Raw genomic sequence first — 14,140 nt, 5'->3', positions numbered from 1 at the left:
ATAAAACAGGGTTTTTAACCGTTCTGAATGTTTGAGGCTGCTGCAAAAGAGAAATTTGAGCAGCGACAAACCAGAGCTTCCGTAAAACATGGAGTCGTCCGTCTTCAAACATCTTTTTCTCCAGTAGTGTTTCGTCGCTTCATTAGATGGCGTTCATTGCATTTATGTATGCTTCCCATATTATCCCCACCAGTGTGCAGTGTCACTCCTTCGCTTTTTGATGAAAAACGCAACATAGAAAGTCGTATCTTCATATGGAGACACCGTGACTGAAAGGGGTACCGTACCCATAACAGCCATGTAACCATGATTGGATGTAGTAGCGAACAGGAAATGGACGTTCAATGTGTAACTATTGATCAGGTTTGAAGGGCTTCGCAAGATAAGTCCAAGGAAAATGTGGCAGGAGAAGATGAAATAACAGTTGATTTGATAAAACATGGAGGAGATATTGCACTGGAATCTTGCAGTCCTTTATTCACAATGCCTAACAACGCTAAGCATACCAGACTTTAAAGAATGCGAGCATAATTACAAGAATGGAGGTGTTTAAGAATTGGAAGAACTACAGACCCATTTCTTTAGTCTCGGTATTGTACAAGATATTCACTATCAAATAGAATAAGGGATACACTTGACCACAATATTCCATGATGGATCTCATCCAATAAGACATTTGAGACCGTAGCCAACCTCTCTGTATGACCTTTGAAAAGTACATATTTGGTTCAAGAGACAATAGTGGTCATGGAGGCATTGCAAAGAAGTAGAAGCATACATGTATGCCTTATTGCAGTAGCGTAAAGTCACGCTTTCTCAGTGCATAGTTTTAGGCAAGCACCCTGAACAAAGCTTATGGAAAACTTTTGAAGACATTATTGCCATCCATAAATATTCTGAAAATTGTGTCGGCATGCCTCCACTATCGCTACACAGCTGTAAAATCATGCATCTATTCAGCCTGTGATTTCGTTCTCTTAACAATCATATTGTACGTCATCATCTGTTTTTTTCTGCACCCAATTGTACATCCAGTATATATTGATATCAACATGCAATAAATATTGGTTCTAGTCAGCACAGTGTTGGATCTCCTCTCATTGTCCTGTTTTTAGCACTGTTCCCTTCAAGAGCTTTATTAATATTTTACCTTCAGGTACCACATACAAATAATAGGAAACATGGAACAGCAATGCAAAACTTTTTACATCAGTGATTTCTTTGAGCAGTGTTAAGGTTGACAATTTTGCCTCCTTCAGGAAATCCGTTGAATAAACTTCCTCTAAGCATCTGCCATCCTGGTGTCCTTTCACTACAAGATTTCGAAGGTTATGGTCAGATACAGACAAAGGAAACTCTGTTTGGGTCTTGGGTGCAGTAGTAAATTTCTTAGCATGACTGTGAAAAATTTACGAGGTGCCCAGCATAACCAATATAATCCTGACAAAAGTGTATGGGAGGCTATGCTTGTAGTATATGATGTCTAACAATGCTGCAAGGCAGTGCAAATGCCATAGACATGCATGCATCTTTGTGACATGCACTGCTGTGTCTTAACACCTTCAAAACAGTTTCACAAACTTTTTTTTAGCAATACCCGACTCAACGTTGCTAAATTTTCTAAAAGCCATACTTCTACGTACATATACCACTGCTCACAATGCTTTTGTCACCAGTTGCAAAATGATGCATTCAGCTGCAAGTCGTCGTTGCATACCATAACGCCATATGAGACCTTTCATTTGCATTTAAAGCAGATGGTATAGAAATAAAAAACAAGTGCAGAGATCATGTATCTCTTTGCATAGTATGTAAATGTAATGATTCAGGAAAGCTTTGCTTATAGTGTATTGCAACAAAGGCAATGGATTTGCTGCAATTTAGCACCTAATAGACCAATCTCACCATGCCTAGCACGCAGATGCATGCTTTTTTCCTGCCATGTTACTTGTAGTTCTTAGGAGAATTTGGAACACGGTGGGAAGGCACTGCGTAATAGTTATAGAGTTTGTATATTCACCAACATGAGTTTTGTGGAAGCAGTGGTGGTGGTCTGAGTGCATATTCAGCGACTACACTTCTGGCCAAGTTGAGGGGCTGGAGACGTGAAAGTTCATTATCTCAATGTGAATGGCATGTGTTTCAAAGCTTGCATCTGTTAACATGCACCAGCTATGTGAAGCAGATTCTTTTCTGTTTGCGGCAGAAAATACTCAAGGAAGTATATAAAGGAAGAAAAAAAAAGTTGCTCTCCAATGACGTTTTGCATTAATATCCAAGCTTGACAATCCCAAATTACGACACCTTGCATATAAATGGTGGTGGTCATGTGTTTACATTTCAGCAGTGACTCGACCAAGGATATAATCTGCATGCATGTTTAAATATAAGGACATGCATTGAAATTTACTTAATGATGTTTATTTGCTTGAAGAAAATGCTTTTGCAATGGTTAATATCACATACACTATGAGGAACTTGGAAGCAGTAAGCTTTGAATGGAATAAGGAAAGCAGAAACTTCAAACGAGATGGATAGTGAGACAGACGCAGGACTCTCTTTCTGTCCCGTTTGAAGTTTGCACTTTCCGCTATTAGACTGATAATGAACCAACTAGCCCAGCAAAGGATTTTCTTAAATGGTAAGCTTTATGGCTTATTTGACTTGCTGTTTTCAAGCACTCTAATAGTTGTACGAAGCAACAAAGTTGGGTTGCACGATTTTTGTTACAAGGTGCTTGTTGGCACGTTTTCTTGATTCATTAAAGGACCTTAAAGATGAGCAATAATGCTTAAAAGTGACCAGTTGAATGCAAGGTTGTGAAGCGTTGGTTATGCTTTATATTGCATTTTTCTTTTCCTGCAGAAAGTATAGAAATGCTTGGGTGAACTGTTTTTTTTCTTGAATATATGAGCGTGAGGTTAATTCTTTGTTGAGCCCGAGTGGTTACAATTTGCTTATGTCACAAGACGCATTCACTAATACGCAACTGTAGCCCTGCAGTTAAAGTGCTGTCTATCAACAATGCCAGGAGTTCAAGAAAGCAATGTTATCTAACCATCTAAATGAATGGGTAGATTTTTGATGGTCAGGGATGTGGCTAGGACTATTGTATAGCAGATGAGCGCAGGTATACAGACCGAGCAATGCATGTTTGTTCTTGTTTACAATGGCCAAGCCTGGCCGTGTGAGCAGCACTTCACACTGAATGCTCATTTGTCCGTTATATTTATCTGGTATTGCTGCATGTCTTCAAAGCCTCTCTTACTTCTAAGACTTCACTGCACATGACTGATCCTTTCATTTGTTCACATCTTTGTGCCTTTCACAGCATCGTCGTGTCCATTGTGGTGAAAATGCACGATTGCCACGTTCCATTTGCCTAAGTTTTACAAGCTGCACTAGCAGCCACAGCAGTTTTTCACGAAATCAAACCAACAAAAAAATTTTACTTGCTTTTCTGTCAGGCTAATTTGCTATAGTCCTTAAACATGTGTTCCTGTGGCAAGCTGTTGTCTTTTTGAAAGAAATAAAGACTTAGAGAATTTTGTTCCTTTGCATTTCATTGCAGCATACAGGGACGTAACAGTTTATTCCTTTACTATAATGTCACAATGCTTCAACAAAAAAAACTGTTGCCTATGATCAAAAAGACTCGGTGGATTACACATTTTATATGCTTTCTGTTCGCAACTCAGCTGTAGTGCAATTACCAGCATGCACCACAGCTGTGGTGGTGTAGAAAAAAATGAGACCAGTCTACTTTGCCTTTTATAATTTCAGGAAGGGCATTCCATCTGTCTCACCCCATCTCTTTTTATTAATAAATTATGTCGAGTAGGTTTTGCAAATGAACCATCTTTTTCCAGGGGTACATTATGTGACTGCTTGTATTATAGGATTATTTTTCTTCAAGCTTTAACAGGGACCAAGTTGCAAAGGTAGCATATATTATATATAATATTGCCAGCCCCAGTGATAGCAGTTCAGTAGCATCCGCACTTAGATGAAAGGTAAAACTAGTAAATTAAATAAGTGGTTGGAAAATACAGCACCTGATAAAATATCTGGCTAAATGCGAGGTGTGCACCTGTGCTTTTGTCCACACATCCAAATCACATAAGGTACACTATTGGACATGCTTCACTGTGGAGCTGCTAACCAACAAGACACGAGTGTGATTGACCATGTATGAACAAAGTAGGGTAGTTCTGATCCAATTCTCATATGTAAAAGACAAATCAAGTAACAAGGAAGTTCCTTATATAGTTAAATATCGTGAACATGGTTCAGAACAGTAGATGTGTGGTAGGACTAATGAGGGCTAACCAACAGCAAACCAAACAAAACATAAAGTACAAAACTGGAATGTAGAGTGCAAGTTGCACAGACGTACACTATGAACTGCAACAACTGCTGCAAGGTATAGGTTGTGCAAAAGAAAAGGAGATACCTGAGGCTTGTGCTCAAGTTGAAGGGGTCAGGAATGCCGATCCACCAGCTACACGATCATCCAGCTTGGCAACAACCAGCAGAGCCAGCAAGTGAAAGGGCAAAAGTATGCAGAAGCATGCTTTTCTCTAAATCAGATTACTGTTTAATTGATGTCAAAAGCATGACTTTAATTGTGCACAGCAGTAGTGATCAGGCTAGGCTAGCGTGCAGTTGGCACGCATGTTTCAAACATGCCAGAGTGCATCGCAAACCAAATTTCGCCATGCAGTCTGGCATGTTGCCATGCATGAGCAACACACCTGAGAACTTTCTTCGACATTTCACTTGTTTAGCTTCTTCCTCAATTTCTTAAAACATTGATGACTACTGTGGCACATATTTCAACACAGTGGCATAGCCAAAATTTTTTTTATAGGGAGAGCAGGTGGACGGGCTGCACCAACATGACTGTGGACGGAAAGGGGGCTGGGCAGATCCCATATAGATAGAAATTTTGTATGTGTGTGTGTGTGTGTGCACGGGGAGGGGGGGGGGAGTGAGGGCTTGTGCCCAGTTTGTTACCCACTGGCTTCGCCACTGCTTCCAGATAGTCCATGAAGACTTTGTCCCAAAATGTGGACATATCAGATAAATTGCACAAACCTGGATTCTGTATTTCTTTAGCCGAGGGGAACAAATGCCTTTTCTTATGGGATTGTACAAAAATACTGAAGCGGCCTGTATGAACTTGAGGCAGCCTTCTTTTTACTATATGAAAAAACAGACTACAAAGCCAGAGAAAGCACAGGGGAAATTGTGTTTCATTGAAATGTAGAAATAAAGGAAATGAAAGTGGATGAAAAGGTGGGAGCTGAACCACATTATACGTACTGTGCTATACCAGTTAAGCTGTCATGAGGGCCCTCCCTTGTTCACTTTCTTAGGTATTTGTGTACACATACAAAAAGAGCACTAGTAGTGCTAGCCAGGACCACTCGTAGCCAACAACAGCACATGTGGAACATCCCTTTTTAAGAACAGGAGTCACATAGTAAATCAGCTTTGCAGCAAGCAACTGGTCAAAGGTATTTTCTTTGGCTGCCTTGATGCCATGAGGGAGCATTTAAGGGCTTGTTGTCCAGTTGCCTAATCCTGAAGTCATACAATTTGACATCATCAGTTAGAGATGTTCCACATCCCCTGACATGGCCGAGAGAAGCAGTGCTGGCCAACCCTCCCAGGACTACCCCTTACACATACACAGATAGCCAAGTAAATGGGAGGACGACCACATCAGTAGCTTAATTGGCAATGCACGGCATGCTTAATGCACAGTATGGGGGTTCGGCTCCCACCTTCAGCAAGTTGTCTTTCTATCAACTTTCACTTCCTCTTTACTTATTATTTCTACATTATGATTCCCCCTACATATTGTCCAGCTTCACTGTCTGCTTCCTTCACAACATAGTAAATAACAGAAAATTTGGTCCATCAATTTCCTTTATTCTTTGTGCCTCGTTCTCTACTGCTGCTGATAGTTTACAAAATCTCCTTCACAATCTGTCCTTGCGTGAAGAGAAATTCAATCACCGGACAACACCCTGTTTGAGAAAAGTCCAAAGTGATCGACAACTTCTTCGGTTTGGTGCTGAAAAAGATTTGAGAAAAAATACTCAGTAGTCATCCAAAACATATTTTTACACAATGCCTTCAAAAGTTTTTATTAGACAAGAGGATCATGCTAAGGGATAAAACTTATCAGAATTTTGTTATACAGATCAAGAGATTACTTTAACTGTGAGGTTTTGACATGTAACTTCACTGTGGTTTACATCGTAGGTTCTAGTTTATTTTGACCACCGGAGATTCCTTAAAGTGCGCCCAAAGCTCAAATGCAAGTGTTTTTACGTTTCACCCCCATCAAACTGTGGCTGTTAGAGCCGGGAATCAAACCACCGAGCTTGTGCTCAGCAGGGCACTATAGACACTGAGCTGCTGCAACGGATACCAAGGGATGACTGAAACAAGGCTTGCGAAATTCCACAAGGTGAAGAAAGACTCACGGGATGAAAAATTGGCATTTTCTTGATTGGCATGAGCCTAGAAACTTACACATTTGTGTACACCCACCTACCAGTATAGTGTCTTTACATTTCACATCTACGTAGTGCAGGTTCTACAATGACAAATTCCTGATTCGAGCTCAAGAATAGCGCGAAAATAAAATCCAAGAGAAGGACAGGACACAAAGCTTGATTCCTACAATGAATCTACGTCGTATTTCCATACAAGTTGCGAAGAATGTTCGTGCAAGCATGGTGCCTCAGATAACAGCGTAAGAAACAACAATGCTAGTATACATATCAGTTTAGGAAACAAGCTGCACCGCATTCTGGCTTCAAGACAAACTTAATTTGAGAGCAAGATTGAGCCTGAGTAGAACACGTTCCTATTTACTGGTTTTCATAGTTTAGATTAGGGTTTCTCAACATGTGCATTTTGAAGTGTTGCGAGCAGGCGCAGAATGTAGATGCTGTAGCCTTCTTTGGGCTTTCTAGCAAGTTCTCAAGCAAGTCGTGATTCACAATCGAGCCGAGAAATCCGTGATTAGGGAAACCGTACAGTAGACGAAGAGTAGAGGTAAACGCTGCATTGAGTGCCATAAAAATTTGCGACAGCTCACTTACTCGCACATTATGCAAAGCCCCACGAAAGATGGAAAAAGAAAAAGGAAAAGTCTTCACGATCAACGTACTCAAGTAAGCGACAGCAACAAACGTTTAGAAATATTTTAAACCTTTCTGTCATAAGAGAAGAAAGTGCCGCCAAGCTGAAGACACTCACGAGCTCCATTTACAACAAATTCAGCAAACAAGAGCAACAGCACTGAAAAACTGAACAGTAAGCTGCACAAAACCACGTTATGAACCATAACAGGCACTGCAAGGTATAAGGAAATGAGTTGCTTTAGGCGTGGGCCCAAGTGTCGCTCATGATCGCAAGCTCAGGCACATTTCGGTTGTCCCAGCACAACTAACTAGCATATTTTGCTACACAATACAGTAAGGAACCATAAATTTATGTTTTAACTAAGATCAAAAGTGGAAGCAGCGCGCGCAAACTGTAGCAAAATTGTTAACTGGAACACGCCATACTTGTTTAAACGTCACAATCACGTGGTCAAAAATGTGACATCACTTCCGTGCATGGCAGTAGCGTTTTGGTATGGCATTTCGCCTCTACTACGCGTGTCACCAGTCACCGCCTTTTTTTAAAAACCCATATGGGTCTCAAGAATTTTCCTTTTCGTGTACCCTCCTTGATCTTGCGGGTTTCTACAGAACTGATTTGCCAATAATTGGGGTTAGGAGCAGGCAAATGGTCAACGACCCTGACTTTGACCGCCTCGATGCCTTGGGTTAGCAAACAAGAGTTTATTGGCTACTAGCCTGCTTCTAAGGTTACATGCAATTAAAATAATTTACATTTACTAACACATGCAGGATCGTCCTAACACCGTATGCTTCCATGAACTCATGCACTGCCCAAGATCATAACACACGAAAAGCACAGTTCACGTTAGCAGGCCTTGCAAAGCATGCCAAGATGCACACCTTGAAATTTATTTGAATTGTTTGAGTGCTCCCTAATATGGTCATTTCATGGGACATTAAAGGAAAATACAAAGCAGACTACTAAGTAGTAGTGGACTATAGTACTATTTGCAAGCGTGCTAAATTCTTACGCCTCAAGTTTCTGTTCCACCTCCTTAATGGGGGCTACAAATTACACAGTGGTGCATATGTATCTTTCTCTGAACAGCTAAACACTAGAACTAAACACCTTAAACATTTAATTGAATACAGGTTCCACACAGACACATTCAGGTATTTTTTCTTTCCTCAGACAATCAGTGATTAGAATTCATTGCCTAGTGATATAATTTGTTCACCTGACGATTTCCTTCCTATGCTGGAAAAATAGGTCTGAGTAAGCATCTTAACTTATAAGTATCGCCTACAGACACTGCAATATGTTTGTAATTGGTTTGGTGTACTTTTTTTGTTGTTTGCCTTATGCTTCTGCATTTTTGTTCATTAACCTTTAAGGGCTGACTCAGGAAGGTCACACCCTCTTATTGTATTGCTCAACTACATCTTCTCGTAAACTACAATATTAACAAGTGTATAAGTTAGCCATTCATATTTTGATGCAATGTATTTTCCCATGTCCTGCAACAGCCTCGAAATGGAGGCTAGCAGTATGTATGAAATAAATAAATAGATGCGGCCTATTGAAGTAGCATTCCATAAACCTCACAGTGTTTGTTTCGTGCCAACAAGACTTAGTTTACGAGGAAATTGCGTCTGAAGGGTCCGCATACCTAGAGAGGAATTCAAATCACCTGCTCCTGAGCAGGGAGTGGCGACGTTGCATACGCCACGACTGCCCTTTGCTTTCATCGGTGAGTAAAACAGCGCCCTACAGATGGTGCTACAGTTTTCTACGAAAAATGCGTACGTGCGGCCATGGAGCAACCGACCCAAGACAGAACATTGGATTCACCACTGCAGCTGCTCTTGGTCAAGTGGCATGGACTGTTCAGACATACCACGACATCACATGAACATAAAATTCTCTGCGACTTGAAGTTTGTGCAAGTTTCGCGAGCCAGAAAAGCCAGCTCAGCACTACATAATAACTACTGAAACACAAAAGCGTGGGCGATGCTTTCAAGGGTAACCTCAATAGGTTCTTTTTTCTAAAAATCAAATAGAACTAGACAAGAAGCATTTTCTTTCATGTTATAATGCAATGCAGCGATATTTTTATTACTAGTAGATGAGTTCCAGTGACAGAATTTTAATGAGGAGTGCCTTCGTCATCTGGCTAGTACTTGAATGTCTAAGGGAGTGTCTAATTGTGTCCTGCATTTACTTCAGTTTCTCAATTACAAAAGCTCTATTCGCAGTAATATTATTACAATATCATCGAGCAATGCTCAAAAGACGGGCCGCCACGAGAACGAAGATGACGTCGCAGCTGTTAGTGCGAGCGAGGGTCGGCCTGGCTGCCTGGCTCCAGTGTAAATAACCTGTACATAGCCCCTTTCGTCTGTCTTTTCACACGTAACATTCTGGTGGAGGTGCGGGGTACTTCAGAAGCCGCCGCCTTCTCTCGTCTCGTCACTCTTCTAACCTCACCACCCATTCTCGCCCACTTCGACCCTGATGCCCCTACAGAATTGCGTACAGATGCCAGCGGTCATGGCGTAGGTACCGTCTTAGCCCAGCGTCAGCGTGGACAGGATCGCGTTATTACTTATGCGAGCCACCTCCTAGCACAATCGGAGCACAACTATTCCATTACGGAATGAGAATGCCTTGCTGTCGTCTGGGCAGTTGCGAATATCTGTCCTTACCTTTACAGTCGCCCTTTTTCCGTAGTCACTGACCATCATGCTCTCTGCTAGCTTTCATCACTAAAAGACCCTACAGGCCAGCTTGGTCGATGGGCTTTGAGGCTACAAGAATTTTCATATTCCATGGTGTACAAGTCTGGCCGCCTGCACCAAGACGCTGACTGCTTGTCGCGTTACCTGTTGACAACTTTGACTCCTCCAATATTGCCAGTGCTTCTTGTGTATTCTCTGTATCACAGCTGCTTCATTTCGCCGACGAGCAACATCATGACGGCTACATCAGAGCACTCATAGACCATTTTGAACATTCTCCAGCCGATGCTGCTCTACGCCTCTTCGTCCTCCGTAACCTTCATCTGGACGGCTCTGAGTTTCTACTTGTAATACCTAAACACCTCCGCTCCACTGTTCTAGAAGAGCTTCACGACGCACCAACGGCAGCACACCTTGCCGTATCTCGAACCTATGACCGTGTACGTCGCCGTATTTTTTGGATGGGCCTTGCCCGTTCCGTACGATGTTGTGTCCCCACTTGTGAACTTTGCCAACGACGTAAGAAGCCTTCCCAGCTCCCCACCGGTTACCTGCAGCCGCTCGACATCCCTACCAAGACCTTCCATCGTGTCGGCTTAGACCTTCTCAGCCCATTTCCGGAATCCGGAATCTACATCAGGCAACAAGTGGGCTGCAGTCGCAGCGTACTGCAAAACAGTGCAGTTTGCGGCTTTGAAGCTGGTCGGGGCACAGCATGGCATTGGCGTGTTCAATAAGAGCATCAACCTTTTAAAAGGCGGGAGCTGACGCATACGCTTTCCATTCCGCGTTGTGGTACTTGTTAAGTCGTCAGTCCTCACATCACTGGCAACTGCGCTTTCCATGCTCATATGTTGACATTTCTCATGGAATTGTCATTCTTCTGCCTGTCCGTGTAGAGGTTAAGATGTCCTCTTTGCCACATTAGGGCGAGAAAATTGTTTAATAAATCAAGATTAACATAAAATACATGTTTTCTTTAGATTGTTGCTCTGGGTGATCTAGTGCCTCACTTGAAACAATTTTTGTGTTTCCATCGCTATGAATGTTCGCACTCATGCAAAAAAAAAAAAAAGACACATTCTGTCACGCCAAAAATGTGTGCAACAGTGTACAACATTTATCGACGTGAAAGCAAATAATTTTGCTAGTGGCTCTCATACCACGAGACAAGGGTGTATGAAAAATCATGCCAACCATTTTGCATTGTGCTGTGGGTTGGTCTATGAGATACCTCTCGGCTGTGGCAAGTTCTATGTAGACCAAACGGCCCAATGCCTAAATGACTATTTGAGGGAGCATTCAAACAATTTAAATAAACCGGATGGTGCAGCGCACATTGCAAGGCCTGCTCATGTGAGCCGTGCTTTCCAACATTGTGATCCTGGGCAGAAGTAGCAACAAAACAGCACATGAACTCGCGAAGGAATATTTTATCAGAGAGATGGTGCACATGTCAGTAGCACTTCAATTGCCTTAATTCCCTAGAAGTGCACTTGTTTAATGCCGATTTGTAGCATTACTAGACAAACTAGCACTGTCACAACATTCGCCTCTTGCATGTGCACAAAATTTGTACCCTATCTTCCATCCTTTGAATCATTAAGTCAGTTGGTAGTTCGCACTTTCATGCGTCCTTCTTCTATAAATATCTTTTTGCGCACAAAAAAAAAAAAATGCGTCGCAGATTTCACCAACTTGCCCAAGACGAAGTCCTAGTCAGTTTCAAAAATTTCCTTCAGAGATTTTCTTGTTGTGATGAGAATTTCTGTCAATGCATGGCACTCTGTTCGAACAAAGGGACAGGTGGTTGACAACTTCACTGAAGATGGGAGAAAAGAAAGGTTATAGAGGCAAAGATTGTCACATTATCACCCAGATATGTTCCCTAACGCAATGCCTAAAGAGTTTTTTTTTTTTTTTTGTTGGACAAAAGGATCAGGGTAAAGCTCAAGACCTATGAGCATTCTATTGCACAGACAAAAGGATTAACCAAACAAGCCCTGTGAAGTGCAGCAAGGTCAAGGAAGATTCATACAATGGAAACGGCATTTGCTTGAGAGCGGCATGCATGGACCTGCAAGCCCACACTGGTCATATTAGCATGCATTTCACATGTATAACAAAATGCAGGTTCCTGCAATGAAGCTACGTCATGTCTACAAACAAGTTGCGAGGAACATTTGCGCAAACCTGGTACCTCGCACAGCGCCATCATAAGAAGCAATACTAAATAGCAGCTTAGCAAACTAGCAGGAAGAAATTTAAGAAAATTTCTCGGTCTTCAAGACAGCCAAACTTTACAACAAAATTGAACCAAAGTAGAGCTATGAGTGGCTGGGCCACCTTTTGCAATATTTGTCTTCATAGTTTACATTCAGGTTGCTCAACATGTGCCTTTTGAACTGTAACGAGCAGGTGCACAAGCAAGTCGCGATTCGCTAGCCACCAAAATCCGAGGTAAACAGGGAAACAGCATGAAGATGCAAGACAAGAAACAGTAGAGGTAAATGCGACATTGCCGTAAAAAAATTGCAACAGCACTTACTCGGGCAATATATGCAACAGCAATCCTACGAAGGATGAAGAAGAAACTTTAATAGAGAATGGTCCGGCAGTTTTTGTCAGGTGGCGGCTCGAAGTCCTTGAACTCGAGCGGCACCTTCGGCTTGCCGGATGGCCCAGAGCTGCGGTCTGCCAACTCTGAACTTTTGAGAGTCGTCTCCCAGAGGCGGCAACGCCGATGGAGAAGGTCCCCGGCGGCCCTCGAAGCCGGGGCGGCGCCGGGAAGAAGCGAGCTCGAGGCTTCCCGCACTCTGGCTGCAGCGACAAGAGTTGAGAACGCGTTTAAACGTTTTTACCATAAGAGAAAAAAGTTCTGCCATACTGAAAGCCAACATGTGCCCCATTCACAACAGCAAATTCAACAAACAAGAGCACTGAAAAACGTAACAGGAGCTACATAAGACCACACTACCAACCATAAACGCGCTGCAAGGCATAAGGAAACGAGCTGCTCCAGCGTTGCGTCCAAGTGTCGCTCGTGATCGCAAGTTCGAACACCATCCGATTCTTCCAGCGCAACTAGAACAACATTCTAGCACACAATACAGTAAGAAACCGTAAAATTGTGTCTTAGCTAAGCTGAAAAGCTGAAGCAGCTCCAGCAGCGCGCGCAAAACTATAAACCGGAACACGTCATACTTGTTTAAACAACGTCATCATAACTCTGACGTCACTTCCGTGCGTGGCAGCAGCGTTTTAGTATGGCATTTCGCTACTACCACGTGCGTGTCAGCAGCTTACGCCGCGCGTTTTGCGCCGAAAAGCCGTAGCGCCGTCTGCGGGCGCCGTTTTACTCACCGACGGCGCAACGTCACTATGAGACCATGACGTCACCAGTCTTTGATCGGAGGGCGGGCGATTTGAACTGCGCTAGAGGTACGCGGACGCTTCAGAACGCATTTTCTCTTAAAATAAGTCTCTTCTTCGCAGGAAACAAGCGTTTCCAGGATGGTATTTCAGCAGTCCACGTTGACTAAATATGAACATTTAGAGTCCCTTTAAAGGGGTACTGACGCAAAGAATTTCGATCGTTTTTTTATGCTGCAATAAGTAGCTACTGACCCACTAATCATGGCACGAAACATCATTGGCTTCAGAGTGCGAGAGGTAACTGTTTGGTGTCTTGTTCGTAGCGACCAGTCCTACTTTCGGTTTCAGAGAGCAACGAGATGGGTCGTAGAATGTGAACACAACTGACACGTGATCGCATGAAACTGACGTGCGCTCGCCGGCGCGCGAGCTTCGTGTTGCATGTTCGTCTGCTACGCCTGCACGTGCTTTGCGATGACCTCGCCATCATCGTCGTCCAACGACGACTATTTCCTGCTTGCGGTAGTCGCCGCCCTATTAGACCTGGCCACGGAGGAAGAACATTTAGGAGGTGAAACTCCCGTCAGCGCGAGCAAGCGCGGGCGACCAGATAAGCGTAGTTTCCTACAAAAATTACTAGAGGGAACTCTAGCGTTAGTGTCTACGGGAGCTGAAATGGAAGCGGTTGTCCCGGCATGGGAATTATGGGAAGTACATGGATTTGCCTAAACTTCGTCCTTTTGGCTTAAAACACGGCTTTGTGATTTCGTAAACTTGTCATTTTCAACAGTGTATTGCGTAATAAATAATTAAATAAACATCATTAAAATTGCCCGACGGCAGGATTCGAACATAGGGACTCTAGCACAGAAGACT

At 42.8% G+C, this 14,140-nt stretch overlaps 1 protein-coding gene across 4 annotated transcripts; it reads right to left on the bottom strand.

Annotated features, from left to right (window-relative positions):
- Positions 1–5,910: 5,910 nt before the first annotated feature.
- On the bottom strand, positions 5,911–13,187 carry LOC142578543 (uncharacterized). Of its 4 annotated transcripts, none has more exons than XM_075687933.1 (4): positions 12,871–13,187; positions 12,438–12,709; positions 11,588–11,711; positions 5,911–6,082 (listed from the first exon to the last, which is right to left on the bottom strand). In XM_075687933.1, exons 1-3 carry the CDS (start codon positions 12,889–12,891, stop codon positions 11,615–11,617), a joined length of 390 nt encoding a protein of 129 aa, XP_075544048.1. In that variant the 5' UTR covers positions 12,892–13,187; the 3' UTR covers positions 5,911–6,082; positions 11,588–11,614. The 4 variants fall into 4 exon arrangements, with proteins under 4 accessions (XP_075544048.1, XP_075544042.1, XP_075544031.1 ...); XM_075687927.1 differs by having other exon boundaries at positions 5,912–6,082; positions 11,592–11,711; XM_075687916.1 differs by lacking the exon at positions 11,588–11,711 and having other exon boundaries at positions 5,914–6,082.
- Positions 13,188–14,140: the final 953 nt, after the last annotated feature.

The sequence above is a fragment of the Dermacentor variabilis genome, chromosome 1, assembly GCF_050947875.1.
Source record: "Dermacentor variabilis isolate Ectoservices chromosome 1, ASM5094787v1, whole genome shotgun sequence".
In the NCBI taxonomy this organism is placed as follows: Eukaryota; Metazoa; Arthropoda; class Arachnida; order Ixodida; family Ixodidae; genus Dermacentor; species Dermacentor variabilis.
Note: the sequence above shows the minus strand (reverse complement) of the source record. Positions and strands in the feature narration are given on the sequence as shown.

What these genes read in the sequence shown, in the direction of transcription:
- LOC142578543 (XM_075687916.1), bottom strand. Translation starts at nt 12,891, where the DNA reads ATGCCTTGCAGCGCGTTTATG. An exon ending in TGCCTTGCAGCGCGTTTATG is followed by an intron (nt 12,710 to 12,870) that starts GTTGGTAGTGTG and finishes TTGTCGCTGCAG; the next exon opens with CCAGAGTGCGGGAAGCCTCG. An exon ending in CTGTTGCATATATTGCCCGA is followed by an intron (nt 6,083 to 12,437) that starts GTAAGTGCTGTT and finishes AATCTTTTTCAG; the next exon opens with CACCAAACCGAAGAAGTTGT.